The 20,377-nt window shown below is 40.8% G+C and overlaps 1 protein-coding gene across 4 annotated transcripts in view; it reads left to right on the top strand.

The window, feature by feature from the left end:
* The window catches only part of SYT17 (synaptotagmin 17), a 79,047-nt gene that overhangs the window by 16,294 nt on the left and 42,376 nt on the right, over window positions 1–20,377 (top strand). For 3 of the 4 annotated variants that reach the window (XM_069734124.1, XM_069734125.1, XM_069734126.1), the window contains exons 2-5: window positions 6,610–6,627; window positions 11,676–11,824; window positions 12,824–12,972; window positions 13,877–14,496. In XM_069734124.1, the coding sequence (XP_069590225.1) occupies window positions 6,610–6,627; window positions 11,676–11,824; window positions 12,824–12,972; window positions 13,877–14,496 (936 nt within the window). Of the gene's footprint in view, window positions 1–6,609; window positions 6,628–11,675; window positions 11,834–12,823; window positions 12,973–13,876; window positions 14,497–20,377 lie in introns of all 4 variants that reach the window. The other variant, XM_069734123.1, reaches the window with a different exon arrangement.

The following is a 20,377-nucleotide window of genomic DNA, read 5'->3' as shown; positions in this document are numbered from 1 at the left end:
GCACTCTACACCCCCGCCTATGGGAGAACTGTCTATAAAGCCACTGTATGCAGTCTACACCCCCGCCTGTGGGAGAACTGTCTATAAAGCCACTGTATGCAGTCTACACCCCCGCCTATGGGAGAACTGTCTATAAAGCCACTGTGTGCACTCTACACCCCCGCCTATGGGAGAACTGTCTATAAAGCCACTGTATGCAGTCTACACCCCCGCCTATGGGAGAACTGTCTATAAAGCCACTGTATGCAGTCTACACCCCCGCCTATGGGAGAACTGTCTATAAAGCCACTGTGTGCACTCTACACCCCCGCCTATGGGAGAACTGTCTATAAAGCCACTGTGTGCACTCTACACCCCCGCCTATGGGAGAACTGTCTATAAAGCCACTGTGTGCATTCTACACCCCCGCCTGTGGGAGAACTGTCTATAAAGCCACTGTATGCAGTCTACACCCCCGCCTGTGGGAGAACTGTCTATAAAGCCACTGTGTGCAGTCGACACCCCCGCCTGTGGGAGAACTGTCTATAAAGCCACTGTGTGCAGTCTACACCCCCGCCTATGGGAGAACTGTCTATAAAGCCACTGTGTGCAGTCTACACCCCCGCCTATGGGAGAACTGTCTATAAAGCCACTGTGTGCAGTCTACACCCCCGCCTATGGGAGAACTGTCTATAAAGCCACTGTATGCAGTCTACACCCCCACCTGTGGGAGAACTGTCTATAAAGCCACTGTGTGCAGTCTACACCCCCGCCTGTGGGAGAACTGTCTATAAAGCCACTGTGTGCACTCTACACCCCCGCCTATGGGAGAACTGTCTATAAAGCCACTGTATGCAGTCTACACCCCCGCCTGTGGGAGAACTGTCTATAAAGCCACTGTATGCAGTCTACACCCCCGCCTATGGGAGAACTGTCTATAAAGCCACTGTGTGCACTCTACACCCCCGCCTATGGGAGAACTGTCTATAAAGCCACTGTATGCAGTCTACACCCCCGCCTATGGGAGAACTGTCTATAAAGCCACTGTATGCAGTCTACACCCCCGCCTATGGGAGAACTGTCTATAAAGCCACTGTGTGCACTCTACACCCCCGCCTATGGGAGAACTGTCTATAAAGCCACTGTATGCAGTCTACACCCCCGCCTATGGGAGAACTGTCTATAAAGCCACTGTATGCACTCTACACCCCCGCCTATGGGAGAACTGTCTATAAAGCCACTGTGTGCACTCTACACCCCCGCCTATGGGAGAACTGTCTATAAAGCCACTGTGTGCAGTCTACACCCCCGCCTGTGGGAGAACTGTCTATAAAGCCACTGTGTGCAGTCTACACCCCCGCCTATGGGAGAACTGTCTATAAAGCCACTGTGTGCACTCTACACCCCCGCCTATGGGAGAACTGTCTATAAAGCCACTGTATGCAGTCTACACCCCCGCCTGTGGGAGAACTGTCTATAAAGCCACTGTATGCAGTCTACACCCCCGCCTATGGGAGAACTGTCTATAAAGCCACTGTGTGCACTCTACACCCCCGCCTATGGGAGAACTGTCTATAAAGCCACTGTATGCAGTCTACACCCCCGCCTATGGGAGAACTGTCTATAAAGCCACTGTATGCAGTCTACACCCCCGCCTATGGGAGAACTGTCTATAAAGCCACTGTGTGCACTCTACACCCCCGCCTATGGGAGAACTGTCTATAAAGCCACTGTATGCAGTCTACACCCCCGCCTATGGGAGAACTGTCTATAAAGCCACTGTATGCACTCTACACCCCCGCCTATGGGAGAACTGTCTATAAAGCCACTGTGTGCACTCTACACCCCCGCCTATGGGAGAACTGTCTATAAAGCCACTGTGTGCAGTCTACACCCCCGCCTGTGGGAGAACTGTCTATAAAGCCACTGTGTGCAGTCTACACCCCCGCCTATGGGAGAACTGTCTATAAAGCCACTGTGTGCACTCTACACCCCCGCCTGTGGGAGAACTGTCTATAAAGCCACTGTGTGCAGTCTACACCCCCGCCTGTGATGATGGTGATGCAGCTGTGGTGTTACAGCTCTCCACAGGTAGAGCTACACCCCAGGGCAGTGCTGGCGTTAAAGGTGATGATGGTGGTTGTAGTGCAGGAATGATTGGAGGACACAAGGACTGTAGTTTATTTACCTTTAATTGTAGGTGCAGTCCGGAGCACTGGTACAGGTGGTATTTTTAATCCGGGCAGCCTGGAAGCAGTTCAGAATCCCCCTAGCCAGGTGGGGTTGGAAGCCTCCCTACTGTGCTGTTCTTTAGGTTCCCCCTGCCTGTGGGAGTACTGACCTTTAAGCCACAGTTAATTGGCATCAGCCGTCTCATTGCCATTAGTAGGCCATATAAATAATTTTTCAAGATGGGTGTGTGTTTTCTAGTAGTCTGGGAAAAAATAATTGTCATCAGCCATCTTGTTGCCATTTATAGTCCAAAGAAATAATTCTCCTGGACTGGTGTACTGTACAGATCAAAAGTTCTCCTTCTCACCTTCTCATTTAAAGATTTTTCTGTATTTTCATGACTATGAAAGTTGTAAATTCACACTGAAGGCATCAAAACTATGAATTAACACATGTGGAATTATATACTTAACAAAAAAGTGTGAAACAACTGAAATTATGTCTTATTTTTTAGGTTCTTCAAAGTAGCCACCTTTTGCTTTGATGACTGCTTTGCACACTCTTGGCATTCTCTCTCTCTTGGCATTCTTGGATTTTCTCCGGCAGAGTAGTAAAGCCAGTGACTGAGGGCAGATATTAATAGCCTGGAGAGGGTCCATGGTTATTGCCCCCCTCCCCCTCCCGGCTAAAAACATCTGCCCCCAGCCACCCCAGAAAAGGCACATCTGGAAGATGCGCCTATTCTGGCACTTGGCCACTCTCTTCCCATTCCCGTGTAGCGGTGGGATATGGGGTAATAAAGGGTTAATGCCACCTTGCTATTGTAAGGTGACATTAAGCCAGGTTAATAATGGAGAGGCGTTAATAAGACACCTATCCATTATTAATCCAATATTAATAAAGGGTTAAAAAACACACACACATTAGGAAAAAAGTATTTTAATGAAATAAATACACGGGGTGTTGTAATAGCTTCTTACAGATGTGCCTTTTCATAGACAATCATTGGTCTGTGTGCAATGCGTAATTTTTGCGCCTCTCATACGTCCGTAAAACTCTCTAGTGTGGCGCCGGCCTAAGACGCACCGAGGGTGGAGATTTTATGAAATCACATCCACTTTTGCTTTCAGGGTATGTGCACACGTCCGGATTTTTGGCGTTTTTTTTTGCGGAATTTCGCAATAAAAACACTATAAATCCGGTAAAAAAACGCTAACATTATGCATCCTATCTTTTAGAATGCATTCCGCATTTTTTGTGCAGATGTTAGCGTTTTTTTCCGCAAAAAAAAACCGCATTTCGCAAAAAGAACGGACATGCTCATTCTTTTTGCGGATTTTTTGCGGATTCCATAGCAAAAATGACATTCAGGAAAAAAAAAAAAAAAGGAAAAAAAAACGCAAAAAATCAGCGTAAAAACCGCGCAAAAAACGCGCAAATTCCGCGAGAAATCCGCGCGAAAAAAACCGCGAATTTCTGGCAGAATTCTCAGGATTTTGTCAGGAAAAAAACCTGACGTGTGCACATAGCCTTACAATTAAACTCTGTTCACATGTAATATAAATGTTAGATTTTTTCAGCTGTTTTTTCGCACATAAATTCTGCTGTGTTTAACTGTCCTAGCAAAGTGGATGTGATTTCACGAAAACTGCGCCCCCTGTGGTCTAAAGACGCCTCTGAACTGTGCAGTTTTGGTGTTTTTTTCTCTTTTGCCTTCTGTATGAAGCCTAGCAAAAAATACATGTAAAAAATTGCAGTTACTTTATTAAGTGCACCAAAGAGGCATCAAATAAGAGGCCTAAAAAATGCAGCAATAATCGGAGAAGATTGTTATTGTGTAGTTTGGTGTAGACATCTGCAGAAAACAAAAAAAAACACACTGTTTATGCAACGTGCGAGCACGGTCAAAGGCTACGTGCACACTTTGCGGAAAGTCCTAAGGATTTTTCCGGACTGATTTTGGTAAATCCGCAGGTAAACTGCACTGCGGATTACCTGCGGAATTACCGTGGATTTAACACGTTTTTTTTTGCGGTTTTTGTGCGGATTTCACATGCGGTTCTACACCTGCGGATTCCTATTATGGAGCAGGTGTAAACCGCTGCGGAATCCGCACAAGGAATGAACATGCTGCGGAATAAACAATGCAGCGTTTCCGCGCGTTTTTTTTCCGCAGCATGTGCACTGCGGATTTTGTTTTCCATAGGTTTACATTGTTCTGTAAACTCATGGAAAACAGCTGCGATTCCACAGCAAAATCCGCAGCGTGTGCACATACCCTTACGGATGAGTATGATGCACAAATAACAACAAACCGGCCCTAGCTAATCAAACGCCGGAATGTAAGAGATTTGTGGCCTCCTGTCCAGCAACAGGTACCAATGACCTGGACGCTGGACTGGAGACCCGTAGATTGGCCAACTTATCTGTTCCTGATCCTGCGACAGTCCCAGATTTGTGTCTGCGCCCTGCAAGCTCCAGCGTCTGCTGAATTAGTCACTGTCACCGCCCCTCTGACAACTCCTCCTGCCAGTGGAGAAAGAAATGGTAAATCTGCATGGATTGGGGTGTGTTCAGGGGCATGACCAATATTTGCTGTGCCACGCTACGCGCGCCGCAACATTTTCCCTCTTTCTATTCTTCAAAAGTTGACAGGTATAAGGGTAGTTGCTAATTGAGGCAATGACCTGCCTGTTGTACCCAGCGCCGACTCCTGCTTGCGATTTAGATGCTCCACGTCAACAGAGCAGCTCTTCTTCTTCTGGGCTGCTCTGTCGACAGGGCGTGACAGATTGACCGCTGGCTCCCCGCAGTCAGGCATTGGGGAGCCGGCTGTCAATAATCACGATGTCGGCAGTCATGCCCCATAAACAGGGCAAAAGAGAAGCTGCTGCTCTATCGAAGTGATGTTGGCAGAAGCCGCTGAATTACTGGCAGGACAGACCGCTCTATGCTGGCAGAGATCGGCGCTGGGTACAACAGGCAGATAGTTAGCCACTACCTGCCTGTTAGTTCCTAGGCCCCTTGTTAAAAAATATAGTTCCAGATAACCCCTTTACTCCTCCCTTTCCTATTTGTACATCCCTGCCTGTTAGCTTGAAAGGAAATTCACCATCTACGTGACTATGCGCTAAGTTGTGGTGAAACAATTAGCCGGTCATTATTGCTTCGTTAACAAAGGAGCATATATGGCGACACTAAACTATAACATCCATTACTTTGCCTGTTATCTAATGTGCCCAGTGTTTTAGTAACCAGAATCTAATGATCAATGCGTCTGGCTAATTTACAATTATGTTCCCTAACGAGTTTCTTACTAATGAGAAGCACAGAAACACTGCTTTCTATGTTTCCAAGCTGCTGGTTTGCCTGTGGAGAATTGTTTCTACCATTTAAAGGGAATCTGTCGCCAGGTCTTTGACACCTAATCTGAGTGCAGCATAATGTAGAGACAGAGACCCTGATTCCAGCCATGTATCACTTATTAGGCTCCTTGCTGTAGTTTTGATAAAATCATTGTTTTATCAGCAGGAGATTATAACTAGAGGACTAGTAAACTGCTGCCATGTAATCCTCCATATTCATGTGCTCTGTATATTCCCGTCTCCATCACTGATTGGCAGCTTTCTGCCTATGCACAGCGTACACAGAAAACTGCCAATCAGCGTTGTGGGCGGGGTTACACAGTGCTCAGCATTCAGAGAACTGATAGATCTGCAGCAGTTAAAACAGTGATTTTATCAAAGCTGCAGCATGGAGACCAGTAAGTGACACATCGCTGGAATCATGGAATCAGCATCTCTGCCCCTACATCATACTGCTCTCAAATCATGGAACCAGGGTCTCTGCCCCTACATCATGCTGCTCTCGAATGGGGTAGAAAAACCTGGTGACAGATTTCATTTGACTTATAACTGTTTGTATAGAATATAGAAGATGCACAACAACAACAGGAATTGTTGTGAACCAATGAAAGAATCAATACTTTCCTGATCAGTCCCCCTTTGCTCCTTCACAACAACTCTGGTCGATCTCGGCCAGTTGTGCACCAATAACATTATGTCCGTTGGCCATGTGATCTCTGCAGCCAATCATTGGCCTCAGTGGTCATGTGTCATGTGTCATATATGCAAATATCACTACTGAGATCAGTAATTGGACACCACAGTCACATGACCAATGCAAATGACTTGAATTGGAAGCGATGATCGATGCTGGTGGACTGATTAATCAAGTAATAGTTATTTCATTATTTGTTTTATTATTTTACTTTTATTTTTAATTACAAATATGGCATTTATGGATCAGAGCGTCTCAGTCTGATATCTGCTGTATACAAAATTGGATCTGACAACACTGGTTTTTTTTTTTTTTTAAAAAGAGCCAAACACTAAATTGGTTTTGTTCTTTCTTTTAATGCTTTCCTATTTACTGAATTTCGGATATCAAAAAGGACAGTTGGAGCCAATAAATGAGGTGAGTGGATTTGAAGTTCTCCGATTATGTTTTATCCTTGGGTATGGCCGGATAGGTCAATGAAAAAATAAAAGTACAACATGTCTTACCCTTTTAAAGGTTCATCCGTTGAAGGTGGTCATAAATCATCTTTAAGGATAAGAGAGATAAGAGTTACTAACTCTGGGTCAGTACAAGCTGACTGATGGATTTGTTCATTAACTCTTTTAGTCATGTACGGTGATACATAGAGGCTGTAGAAGCTTTTTCATTAAATCAGACTGCAAAATTATTTTTAATGTTAGTCAAAAAATGCATTCATTTGCTAAAAAAAATTCCCCAAATTTGTTAATATATACTTTTAGGGGGCTCTACTGTACCTCTCTAGTTCTTCATTGTCTCTGCCATGTACACAATGCCTTAGTCCTTCCAGTGTCATTGACTACCTGATTTCAGTATTGTATGACTTGCATCAGAATTTAAAGGTAACTTAAATGGAATCAGTCACCAGGTTTTTATCTCCAAAACTGAGAGCAGCATCAAGTAGGGCAGAGACCCTCATTCCAGCGATGTGTCACTTACTGGGTTGCTGGCTGTAGATTATCATTAGAAGACTAGTTGTCATGTGCCATATAGTTCTCCTGCTCTGTGTAACCACTGATTGACAGCCTTCTGCCTATGCACAGTGTACACAGAAAGCTGCCAATCAGTGGTGTGGGTGGAGTTATACAGAGCTCAGCATTTAGAGGACTGCTAGATCTGCAGCAGAGGAAACAGTGATTTTATCAAAACGACAGCACGCAGCCCAGTAAGTGATATATCGCTGCAGTCAAGGTATGTGCCCCTATAGCATGCTACTCTCAGATGGGGTAGCAAAAACCTAGTGACAAATTCTCTTTAAGGACCAAAAACAGTGCCACCTCTCTTCATGAGTTGTGTCTGGTATTATAGTTTACCCCAGGGGTGTCAAACTGCATTCCTCGAGGGCTGCAAACAGGTCATGTTTTCAGGATTTCCTTGTACTGCACAGGTGATAATTTAATCACCTGCACAAATAATGAGTTGGTGATTAAATTATCACCTGTGCAGTACAAGGAAATCCTGAAAACATGACCTGTTTGCAGCCCTCGAGGAATGCAGTTTGACACCCCTGGTTTAGCCTAAATATAGTGAACAGGGCTAAACTGCAATACCAGTAACAGCCCCTACACAGAGGTGGCGCTGTGTTTTTCTGGTCAACAAGCGTTTATTCTAACAATTCTGTTTCTAAGGAAAGGATGTCTGGTGTTTTCTACTATATGGCAATTATACATCTGAAATCAGTGCTGTACAGTGCAAGTAACCAGCGCGTACAATACACAGGGAGGACAGGAGAAGTCTGTTTTTTGGATTCCAGGCTTAGATTCCATTGTTTCTGACAACACAGAGTCTGTTTTAATGCATGATTTAAAGGGGTCGTACAGGATGAGCAAAACAGCGCCACACCTATTCACAGACCGTGTGTAGTATTGCAGCTCAGCCTCAGTCACTGCATAATAGGGGGGAATATAGTAATCTATGAGATAGGTAAATGATGAATGCATGAAGATTCAGCAATAGATAGATAAAAAGATAAATCGGTAAACATGATGATAGATAAATATATAGATACAATGGCAGAAATTATGATAGATAACTATGATAATAGATAAGATAGATTAATAGATAGACACAGGCTCGGACTGGCCCATAGGGAAGCAGGGGAATCCTCCGGTGGGCCCCTGTGGAGATCTGGGCCACCAACCCTACTGTATGGGCAGTGCTTGGCATAATTCACATCTCCATGCTTTTCTCAATATCTGACATGAGATCAGAATAATCCTTTCCCATTTTTAGGTTAATTAGGATTACCATAATTATTAATATTTGCCAAATGCCAGAATAATGAGAGACAGAATGTTTTAACCCTAGTATGCGTGACATCAGAAATCTTCATATTAACGTATTGGGGGCCTTTATGCAAATCATATGGAAAAACACACTTATATAACTTTTACAAGTTTATTTTAAAACTGCTAAATAAAATATGATTAGTAAACTAAATTTTAATTATAATTTTTCACCAAAAACACCCCCCAAATTTTTATTTACAAAATTTCAAAGAAACATATTAAAAAACGCACAAAAACACATAGAAATCTATGCCAAACTAGCTGCAGCTACATTTCTATTATGCTTCTTTTCTATTATATTAGCCTTCCAAATAATTTTGACAAGGTATTTTTTTGGAAGAATGTTCTTTGCAGACATTTTCCTTACAAATTGAACAAAATCTCTGTTTTCCTTTCTATGTTTCTTGGATGAAACAGCGCTTTCTTTTTCTTTCTCCTGGCCCTGGAATCATCTGAAACTGTATGCCACACTGTTTCATTGCTTCTTTAGTTTGCTTTAGGAAGCCTTTCACGTCGCTTCGCTGTATCATGTGAGGCATTACAAGTTCATGACAAAGGTCCTTCAAAAATAGGCGTCTCCTGTCCTTCCTCCGTGCATGGAATTCTGGATGAGTTTCTGTATAAATGATGAATGAATTTAGGGCTGCTACATCAAGCATATATTAAAGTACTACAGGCCATCGTTTTGTTTGCCTCTTGCATGAATATTCTCCCACCGTCTCATCCATTTTCTCTACACCTCCTTTTGTTTTATTGGAATGCAGGATGATTTCTGGTGCATGGTACTGAGTAAAATCACTGATTTCTCCTTCTTCGCTTTGTAAGATACCAAAGTCACTTTGTTATTGAATCCAAAGACACTCTCATAAAGTGCTCGCTGACGATTGTGTTTCACTGCTTCTGGAATTTCTCGTCGGTTTGGCTTGATAGTACCAACAAGTGTAATAGCTTTTTGAAGCAGAAAATTGCCTAGTTCAACATTGGTGAAATAATTGTCCATGGTAATGTTTCTACCTGAATTGAATATTAGAACAGCAAGAGTTTTGACAATTTCAGACCCCAGATTCTTCCGTACTGGTGCACCAACCTCTTTGCCACAGTAGATTACGCTATTTATGCCATAATAATTTGCAGAATCACACATCCAGAAGATTTTGATTCCATATTTGGCTGGCTTCCTGGGCATGTATTGTATGATCTTGCAGCGTCCTCTTTACAGTACAAGTTGCTCATCTACTGTAACATTAGTACTAGGATTGTAAAGTTTGGTGCAATTTTTTGATTAATATGTTCCAGATATAACTGATAGGGGCTAATTTGTCTGTTTCAAACCTCAATGCACGTGTTCGCTTATCATCAAATCGAATGTGTCTTCTAATTTCCTCATATCTGTCCACTGACATTGTCGCCTTATAGTGTGGATCAGAAAGTGGGTCCGGAAATAATTCTCGTATTGGGACATCATACGATTTTTGACTCCCTGCCAGCAGTAAAAGTCCAATGTATGCATAAAGTTCCTCTTTTGAGATATTTTTCCAGGACTTATTTTTTGCAGAATCGATATGTCTTCCTTCTAGGTTTGAACATAGAAGGACCTCTTCTGCAATATTGTCAGAAAAAAAAAGTATAGACTACGTCTTTAGGGGAAAAGTAACTGGGACTTCCCACAGCTCCTTGAGCCTGTCTCACAATATTATGGATGGGAGTACGTACGACTAATGTAGGATTACTGTCCCAAAAAGCATTCATTTTGGATGTTCTACTTATCACTTCTTGAGGATCCGCTGTATTCACTTCTTCATCATCAGAAGAAGAATCACTTGAGGATGTTTGATTCTCTGGTGGCAGGCACTCGTCAACGGACAAAGATAGTTCACTTTCATCATCACTTTGAAACACAACTGCTTCAATCTCTTGGTCACTCAGACGCTTGGAGGAACACTGTGCCATTGCTGACTGGATGTTAGCAAAATAAAAGAAAAAACAATGAACACAATCAGGGTTGTCCACTCTTTGCTTGTGTGTGACACACTTTAAGTGTAATGTCCCCCCTTCTTCCTCTCACCCTCAGCACCTCTTACCTTTTATACTTTCTTTTAGGTGTTGTACAATTCTCTGGATGTCTGTAGCTCAATAGTTTTACCCTTTGCAAGCTTCTTAGAATCAGAGAAACTGAAACAGAATCAGACTTCCTCTCAACATCTTATCTTATCACAGGTCCTTCATCAATTAGCTCACAGTGTATACTGTCCTCATTACTCTCTACACAGCTCGTTACTGTGTTCAAAAGGACCTGAGATGATGTCATGGCCTTATCTCTCCCTCCAAAAGTCACATGACATTCTCATATGGCATTATCCACACCCTGGCCCCTCCACCAGCATTACTGAGTACAAATAAAGTAACTTGAGACTCAAACACTATGGGAACATGATAAAAAAATACATTGCCAATCCATACAGATGTGGTTTTCACCAAAAAAGCATTGTTACGCCGAAATGCCTATGAAAAAAAATTATATGAACAACTGGATATTACCAACAACGACATACTTGAGGATTATCTGGAGTTTCAAAATTCTAACTTAAGTAATTTTGCAGATAATAGCAAAAAAGGTCTCTAATTAACTCTCCTAATTAATTAAAAGCTTCCAAATTGTTTAAAGGCATAGTAATCTTAGTGTATGTAAACCTTTGACTTGCAGTAAGTAATAAAAATGCATTAAAACATTATCTCTCATTTGTTTGGCATTTAGCAAATATTAATAATTATGGTAATCCTAATTGACCTAAAACTGGAAACGTTTATTCTGATTTCATGTCAGATATTGAGAAATACATGTATATGTGTCTTTTTATTTAGTGTATGTAAACTTCTGGTTTCAACTGTATACTTACACCCCTAATATAATCTTTCGATGGACATTTTAATTGATTTATAATCAATGATAATTGACATTAGATTGTATTATTATTACTACAAAGGGAAAGCAGGAAAACACAATGTTGCAGATTGATGACTATCTTTGGCTCTCAATAACTGCTGGCATTCCTCCATGAATCACACCAAACATGATTGTCAATGGAAGCTGAGTTCTCCAGGTTACAAATTGCTGTTTGTCGCTTTGTTTTGGAACAGGGGTTCCTATCTAAAATTTCAGATCTGCTGCTGTGCCGATGGACGTGCAGAAACTGCTGTCAGAAGTGCTACGAATGCAGCTGCTGCCAGTCAAGTGAAGATGAAGTGGAGATCCTGGGGCCCTTTCCTGCTCAAACGCCACCATGGATGTTAGTAAAGTGAGACTTCATGCTGCTGTATCATCTGTTATGTTGTATTGTTTGTGTTTTGTTTTTGTTTTTTTGTTTTTTTTTTAGAAGTTGCCTTAATTTTATCTTTGGAAAGGACTATGAATAAAAAAATAAAATAACATAAAATGTATTAAAACAATTTGATTAATGTTTTGGTGAGAATCAAAGGAAAAAAAAAAACAGATATTAATTTAGCACAAAAAAAAAATTGTTAAAAATTTATTTTTGTGTCACCATATTTTGAAAGCCAGTACTTTTTTTTTTTTCCTTTCCATAGAACTATGTGAGGTCTTGTTTTCTAAAGGATGAGCTGGAATTTATTTTGAGGCAGCAGAAAGAACAAAAATAGCAATTCTTCCAACATTTGTTATCTTTTGCTCTTCTTTTTAAACATGGTAACTTTATAGTTTAGGTTGTTTTGGACCAAAAAATACAAATTATGTGCATTTTTTTCATATCACTATATCATGCAAAGTATTTATGTCCTTTTTTATACTTTTTAACAGCTTGAAAAATAATTATTTTTTTAGTCCTTTTAAGGGATTTGAGCACAAGATTTCTTAATTGTCTAATTTACTATAATAATACAATATCTCTGTGTATTATTAACTATTGCCAGTCAGTTTTACACCTATTAGACCTATGTCTTGCAGAACCTAATAGGGGTGCCAGGATGGCAGACCTGGGACATTGTTGATCCCTTAGCTATTTTAGGAATCAGCACGAAATAATTACAGCATCTAATTGGATAAATGGCAATCTCTGATCATTGACCACTCAAGATGTTGAGCATGGGCTTTGCTCCTGAACTTGCTGCTTAATTTTTGTCGTATATGTACCATTCCCGAAATTGTTGCATAGGAAAAGAGATGATGGAACACTTCACGAAAAATTGATTCACTCTGTTATACTGTTATCTCATAAAGGCAATATTTCTATTGTTTGCAAATAAAATGTGTTGTGCCGTACATTTACCAGGATAAATAATCGGAGCGAAGACAAGGAGGGGGATTCAGACAACGCAACAAGTGAACCTCCTCCTACTCCACAGGAGACATCACCCGACAGAAGACGTTCTTCTTCAGATACATCCAGATCTACATATAGTCTTACAAGACGTATTTCAAGTAAGACTTTTAAACCCACATATGCAACATTTCTTATCATCAAACGTTCCACCGACACTAAAACTATAGATCTGCAACATTTGCACTCAAGGAATCTTCTACTTTTAGATTCTGGAGAGGTTTGGTCACCTTGTGATCCAAGCCAATCTCTATATACCATTTGTAAATCTGTGTGTGGTAGGAATCTGTATGAAGGGGGTCGTTCAGGATGGTCACACCTGTGTATGGAGACATGTGTCAATTCTTTCTAGTGAAAGGAATTGTAACCCATGGTCCGTTCTTAACATCAATTAATGAACTTTCCATTTAATTGGGGCTGACTAAAAAAACGATGGAAGACGATCCATAATTCAATGCACGACAAAGTGTTTGAGATTTCAAAAACTTAGCAGCTTTCTTGTAGATACAGTGTCACTCTTGTCTATTGGCAGTGCCTGGTGTTGTGGTTTAAGCCTCCCATACACTTTAGACTAATGTTGGTCACATCAACCGATATTGATGGTTTTGGCCAACCGGCTAATATGTATAGGTTATGGGAGCATCGGCCAACTGAGTGTCGGGAGATATGTTGATCGGGCATGTCCGATTTCGGAAAGCCTATCACTTTGTTCTCCTGGTGATAAGCCACCAGCTTAGATGTCTTTTGGCAGCTTTCTCAAAGAGAATACAGCAGCGTTCGGCTGAATGAGCTCTTCTACGTAGTAGAGAGACGACCAAGATGCCTGTTGGCTAAACGATTGGCTGAAGCATCACTCGGCCAACAACTATCTAATTTGTATGGGGGGTTAAGTCTATTTACTTGTAGTCCATGAATATAAATGGGGTTGAAATCTCATAAACCTTTTTAATGAGAATGTATCTGTATCTTCATTCATACAAAATGTCATATATTGTCATTTGTTAGGTTTAGAATCCAGAAGACCAAGTTCTCCATTAATTGACATTAAACCAATTGAGTTTAGTGCGTTGGGAGCAAAAAGAGAAATTGTCCAACCAACTGTCCTTAGAAAAATATATACCCCTGAGGACTATTTTAGGAAATTTGAACCTCATCTGTATCCTGTCGATTCCAGTAATGATGATGTAGACTCATTAACCGATGATGAAATACTAACCAAGTATCAACTAGGTATGCTGCATTTTAGTACTCAGTATGATCTACTACACAACTATCTGATTGTCAGAGTAATTGAAGCCAGAGACCTACCGCCACCCATATCTTACGATGGTTCTAGACAAGACATGGCTCATTCAAACCCATACGTCAAGATGTGTCTACTGCCAGACCAGAAGAACTCTAAGCAAACTGGAGTCAAACGTAAGACTCAGAATCCTGTATTTGAGGAGAGATATACCTTTGACATCCAATTTTTAGAAGCCCAAAGAAGAACATTGCTCTTGACGGTGGTGGATTTTGACAAGTTTTCACGACATTGTGTTATTGGGAAAGTCTCCATGTCGCTGAATGAGGTTGACCTTGTGAAAGGAGGACATTGGTGGAAAGCTTTAATACCAAGCTCTCAGGTAAAGTAAACATCATATACTGTATGTATTGGCTATAAATGGTGAAAAGACCAAATGGTGTCTACTAAATTGTTAATAGTTACAAATCTGTTGGATGAGTACTTACTTCCTTGGAAGTATTAAGGGTTAATACTGAAACTATGTGTAATTGATGTGTACTTGGTATATATATATAAGTGATGTATATTTAAGTCGTGTAACTTGAAGTTTGTGGGCCCCAAGGCAAAATGTCCAACAGGGCCTCAAACTCATGGGACTGCAATATTGGTTTTCTCATATAGGCCAAAGGGACCTTTTGGGCCCCCTTTTCTCCAGTGCCCAGTTGCAACTTTAACCTCTGCACCCACTCTAGTTACTCTGGAAGTATATTGCAAATACACTGCCCTTCACATACTGTGTTGAGTTTCAACAATACTATTTGTAAGACAACCCCATTAAGGGAACCTGTAACCAATCATGAGCAAAGAAAGGTTGCAAAGAGCAACTGCTACGCCTGAGCACTTGACAAAAACAGTCACTGGGGGTCTGTGTAATGCCAAATTTTCCATGTGGTGGGGTGGCAGAGGAATACTTGCTTGCTTGAATACTTGCTTCATGTTCGTGCACAGATTGCTGATGGTTCCAGCAGCAGGACACTCTGTTATTAGCTTTTTATCTGAAGATATTTCTACAGTGGAAAGTCTGTAACACACATTCCTTAACCCTGTAATAGTACATCCTATATCAGATCTTCATCTGAGGAGCAGACTCAGGGGCTGAACCTGCACCATTCTCGGTGAGGTACGATCTCTGTACATTGTGTGCAGAATTATTAGGCAAGTTGTATTTTAGAGGATTATTTTTATTATTGATCAACAACTATGTTCTCAATCAACCCAAAAGACTCATGAATATCAAAGCTTAATATTTTTGGAAGTTGGAGTGGTTTTTTTTTAGATTTTGCTATCTTAGGAGGATATCTGTTTGTGCAGGTAACTATTACTGTGCAGAATTATTAGGCAACTTAATAAAAACCAAATATATTCCCATCTCACTTGTTTATTTTCACCAGGTAAACCAATATAAGTGCACAAAATTTAGAAATAAACATTTCTGACATGCAAAAACAAAACCCCAAAAAATGAGTGACCGATATAGCCATCTTTCTTTATGATGACACTCAGCAGCCTCCATCCATAGATTCTGTCAGTTGCTTGATCTGTTTACGACCAACATTGCGTGCAGCAGCCACCACAGCCTCCAGACACTGTTCCGAGAGGTGGACTGTTTTCCCTCCCTGTAGATCTCACATTTTATGAGGGACCACAGGTTCTCTATGGGGTTCAGATCAGGTGAACAAGGGGGCCATGTCATTATTTTTTCTTCTTTGAGACCTTTACTGGCCAACCACACTGTGGAGTAGTAGGAGGCATGTGATGGAGCATTGTCCTGCATGAAAATCATGTTTTTCTTGAACGATACCGACTTTTTCCTGTACCACTGCTTGAAGAAGTTGTCTTCCAGAAACTGGCAGTAGGTCTGGGAGTTGAGCTTCACTCCATCCTCAACCCGAAAAGGTCCCACAAGTTCATCTTTGATGATCCCAGCCCATACCAGTACCCCACCTCCACCTTGCTGGTGTCTGAGTCGGAGTGGAGCTCTCTGCCCTTTACTGATCCAGCCTCTGGCCCATCCATCTGGCCCATCAAAAGTCACTCTCATTTCATCAGTCCATAAAACCTTTGAGAAGTCAGTCTTAAGATATTTCTTGGCCCAGTCTTGACGTTTTATCTTATGTTTCTTGCTCAAATGTGGTCGTTTTTCAGCCTTCCTTACCTTGGCCATGTCCCTGAGTATCGCACACCTGGTGCTTTTTGTTACTCCAGTAACGTTGCAGCTCTGAAATATGGCAAAACTGGTGGCTAATGGCATCTTGGCAGCTTCACACTTGATTTTCAATTCATGGGCAGTTATTTTGCGCCTTTTTTGCCCAACACGCTTCTTGCGACCCTGTTGGCTATTTGCCATGAAACGCTTGATTGTTCGGTGATCACGCTTCAAAAGTTTGGCAATTTCAAGACTGCTGCATCCCTCTGCAAGACATCTCACAATTTTGGACTTTTCCGAGCCCGTCAAATCTCTCTTCTGATCCATTTTGCCAAAGGGAATGAAGTTGCCTAATAATTAAGCACACGTTATATAGGGTTCTGATGTCATTAGACAACACCCCTCCTCATTACAGAGATGCACATCACCTGATTTACTTAATTGATAGTTGGCTCTTAAGCCTGAACAGCTTGGAGTAGGACAACATGTATAAAAAGTATCATGTGATCAAAATACAACTTGCCGAATAATTCTGCACACAGTGTAGTTTGACTATTTAAATGGCAACATCAAACTCTGACAGTGGCATTTACATGGACTCATTGACAGTTTTGCACATGCTTTGGCTCCCATTGTTCCCCAGGAGTGATTTCAGGATGCCAATGGGTTGTTGCGGTAGCCAGAAGCTTACTGAATGCCCTCTTAGTCACCATAAAAAGCCCAGCTGGGGGTTCAAATCCCCTAAAAAAAGTTAAAGAAAAAAGTTTTTAAAAAAATATAAAAAGAATAGAAAAATATAAAAGTTTTAATCAACCCTTTTTTCACCTTTTAATGAAAAAAAAAAAACATTTTACGATACGATACGATACACTTTATTGATCCCGGGGGAAATTACGGTATAACTTTTTATTTTATGTTTGTGAAAGTCCAATCAAAATATAAAATTAATTAACCCATTTCATAAGAGAGATGAAAAATAAATTTCCAGATTTTCCATTTTTTCGGGTCACACCTCATTAACAAAAGGCAATTAAAAACAATAAAAATGCTGTATGTACCCCACAACTATATTAATAAAACTATCATCTGCTGTATGAAAAATACGCCCTCACACCGCTTCACTAATGGGATGCCATTTGTTATAGGCTTTGCCAAGGGGGTGTAGCTCACAGGATTTTCTGAGGGCATGTCTTTAGACATGTTGTTTTCATTTTTTTGCCATAAATCACTAGTATGAAAATATAAAAAAAAACTTTTTAATATATTTTATTAGAGAAATCCTTTGCTTACTCCTCCTGGACTGATCTTTCATTTTCAAAATTCTCAATTTACGGGTGAAATCTGTTTTCAGTGAATACAGATTCTTACAATCTTGAGATGAGGGATGACAGCTTACGCACATTAGGTTTGTTGTATGCTCGCCACTCAGGATATGAGGGTGATACAAAGGAAACATGAGTTCTTGTTGGAATCCTGAGGAAATCTTACTCAGGGCGACCATTAATTATAATTCTCCACAGTAGAGGGGAGGTAACTGCTTACAGGTTCACAGCTATGACATGGTTCTGAGCTGAAGTCGATCACAGGGGTTTTATTCAAGCTTCTTTTCATCACACAGAATCCCTTCTCTTCATGCAATGCTTCATAAACATATATGAAAGTCTCTTTACAGAAACCTTATCTCACAGATAACTTCTCTTCACACACAGTGTCTTAACCTAAGCAGACTTGCACCTTGCTCATGCAGTGAGTTGGGAGGAGGGGATTAGTGATGAGCGAATATACTCATTACTCAAGATTTCCCGAGCACGCTCGGGTGACCTCTGAGTATTTTTTAGTGCTTGGAGATTTAGTTTTCCTCACCTCAGCTGAATGATTTACATCTCTTAGCTAGCTTGATTACATGTGGGGATTCCCTAGCAACCAGGCAACCCCCACAAGTACTTATGCTGGCTAACAGATGTAAATCATTCAGCTGCATCGATGAAAACTAAATCTCCGAGCACTAAAAAATACTCGGATGTCACCCGAGCGTGCTCGGGAAATCTCGAGTAACGAGTATATTTGCTCATCACTAGAGGGGATGAGTCCAGTGCTGGAGCTCTGTCACTTCTATCTTGATGTAATAAAGATGCTCCTGGCTGTCCTGACTGCTCCTATGATTACAGCAATCACTTCCCAGGAAGAACTGGTCTATACCACTTGTCTAATGTCAGTCTGACAGGAGACTCTCTCGCACACACCTTACTTTTGGCTGTTCAGGACACAATAACAACTTTCCCAGTATCCCCTGGGGCTGTGCTAACCACTCCCTGTTTGCTATAACCATTTTAAACCCTTTAGTTGCTGGTTGATTCTAAATCAACAGCTTCTATCTGTCACAGGGTTTTTAGTATGGGCACATTCTGCACATTTTTTTATCCTATGTGATTAAAGGCTAATTTTAATTATTTTACTTTGGTGCTGGAAAAAAATCCCTTTTTGTCCATTTAGAGCTATATTCAAATCCCATATTTCAATAACAATATGGCGGATTAAAAAATAAATTTTGAACAACAGAATACTCGGGAGCAGCAGGTGTAAAATAAGAAAACTGCCTACTTTTGACCTTGTGACAGGTCCTCTTAGAAGCATCTGGATAGTCTTTCATATGCATTAGCTAGATTTCTCTGTATTGAGAATATATAGTCTACATGTTGGATATTGCTATACTACCTAGGGAAATATTCTTAGAGGTAACACTTAAGTCTCCATTAGTATCATTGAAGATCATGTCAATATGTTCTTGTTCATCCTATAAAGTAAGAGTTCAAGAGTTTTCTGGGAACGTAAGAGAAGATCCTATTGGAATGGCACCAGCGTGACTCACTCTGCGCTAATGATCTTGTACATCATGTTCTGGATGGATTGTGTTTTGCTCTTTCAGGATCCAGCAGCATCTGTTCCGGCCATGGCCATGTAGTAATGAGGAAGCAGTTGTGCTCAAGACGAGGACTCTTGGTACATCGCTGACCAGTGCAATATCCAGGGCAACTAATGTACAATTAAAGTTCCTCTGTAACCAGCTGTTTCTGTACAATTATGATCCTTTAGTAATTCTACAAAAATTCTGCAGGGTTTCACACTGCTTAAAAATAAGAGAAAATCGTTTAATCCCTAATTATAGGTCCATGGTAACATTATAAAATAGAAGGAGCAAGTCTCTATGGAGACTTTTGCATTTTTTTTCGTATGTTGTAGGCCCTTAAAAGTCATAGTACACAATTTTTATTTAATAACAAGCACATGTATACTCACCTTCCCCTGCTCCAGCGCTGATTTTCCGATCTTTGTTGATAGGCTGGAGCGGTGATGTCAACATTACAGCGCATGTCACCTCTGTAGCCGATGACTGAGCTCTACCGATAAAGATGGCAGGAACTGCAGAGCCCAATGATTGGCTACAGCTGTCAGTTGTGCCGTATTGGTGGTGATACCAATGCAGCCGGTCAACAAAAACTGGCAAAGCGGCAGAGAAGCAGCATCGGTGAGCATATCTGACTTTTGATATTTCACACAGCAGGAAGCCAATTAGAAAAAATAATATCGTGAATAACCCTTTAAAATTTTCTGTAGACCATTGCGGTTCTAAGTCCTGACACTATCTCTCAGTTTTTTGGAATTTTTATGGTCCTTACCAAGGGGGTGTAATTTTTCCCTATTCCTGTTCAGGTATATTTTAGGGTTTTAGTGTACAAGAGTTTTTAATATCTCTAAAAACTTTTCTCGTTGAGAAATTAAAATAACTCTTGCCTGTTTTTATGGGAGGATACACGAGGCTTAAATTTGATGTCATTTTTTATCCTTTTTTTAGGGGAAAACATACAGAAAAATAATAAAAAAGTTTCTATTTTTAAAATGTTTATTTTTTTTACAATGACAAAGAACTGCTAAAATCAATTACAAAATATATATAGTAACATAGTTAGTAAGGCCGAAAAAAGACATTTGTCCATCCAGTTCAGCCTATATTCCATCATAATAAATCCCCAGATCTACGTCCTTCTACAGAACCTAATTGTATGATACAATATTG

The sequence above is a fragment of the Ranitomeya imitator genome, chromosome 7 (assembly GCF_032444005.1).
Source record: "Ranitomeya imitator isolate aRanImi1 chromosome 7, aRanImi1.pri, whole genome shotgun sequence".
NCBI lineage: Eukaryota > Metazoa > Chordata > Amphibia > Anura > Dendrobatidae > Ranitomeya > Ranitomeya imitator.
Note: the sequence above shows the minus strand (reverse complement) of the source record. Positions and strands in the feature narration are given on the sequence as shown.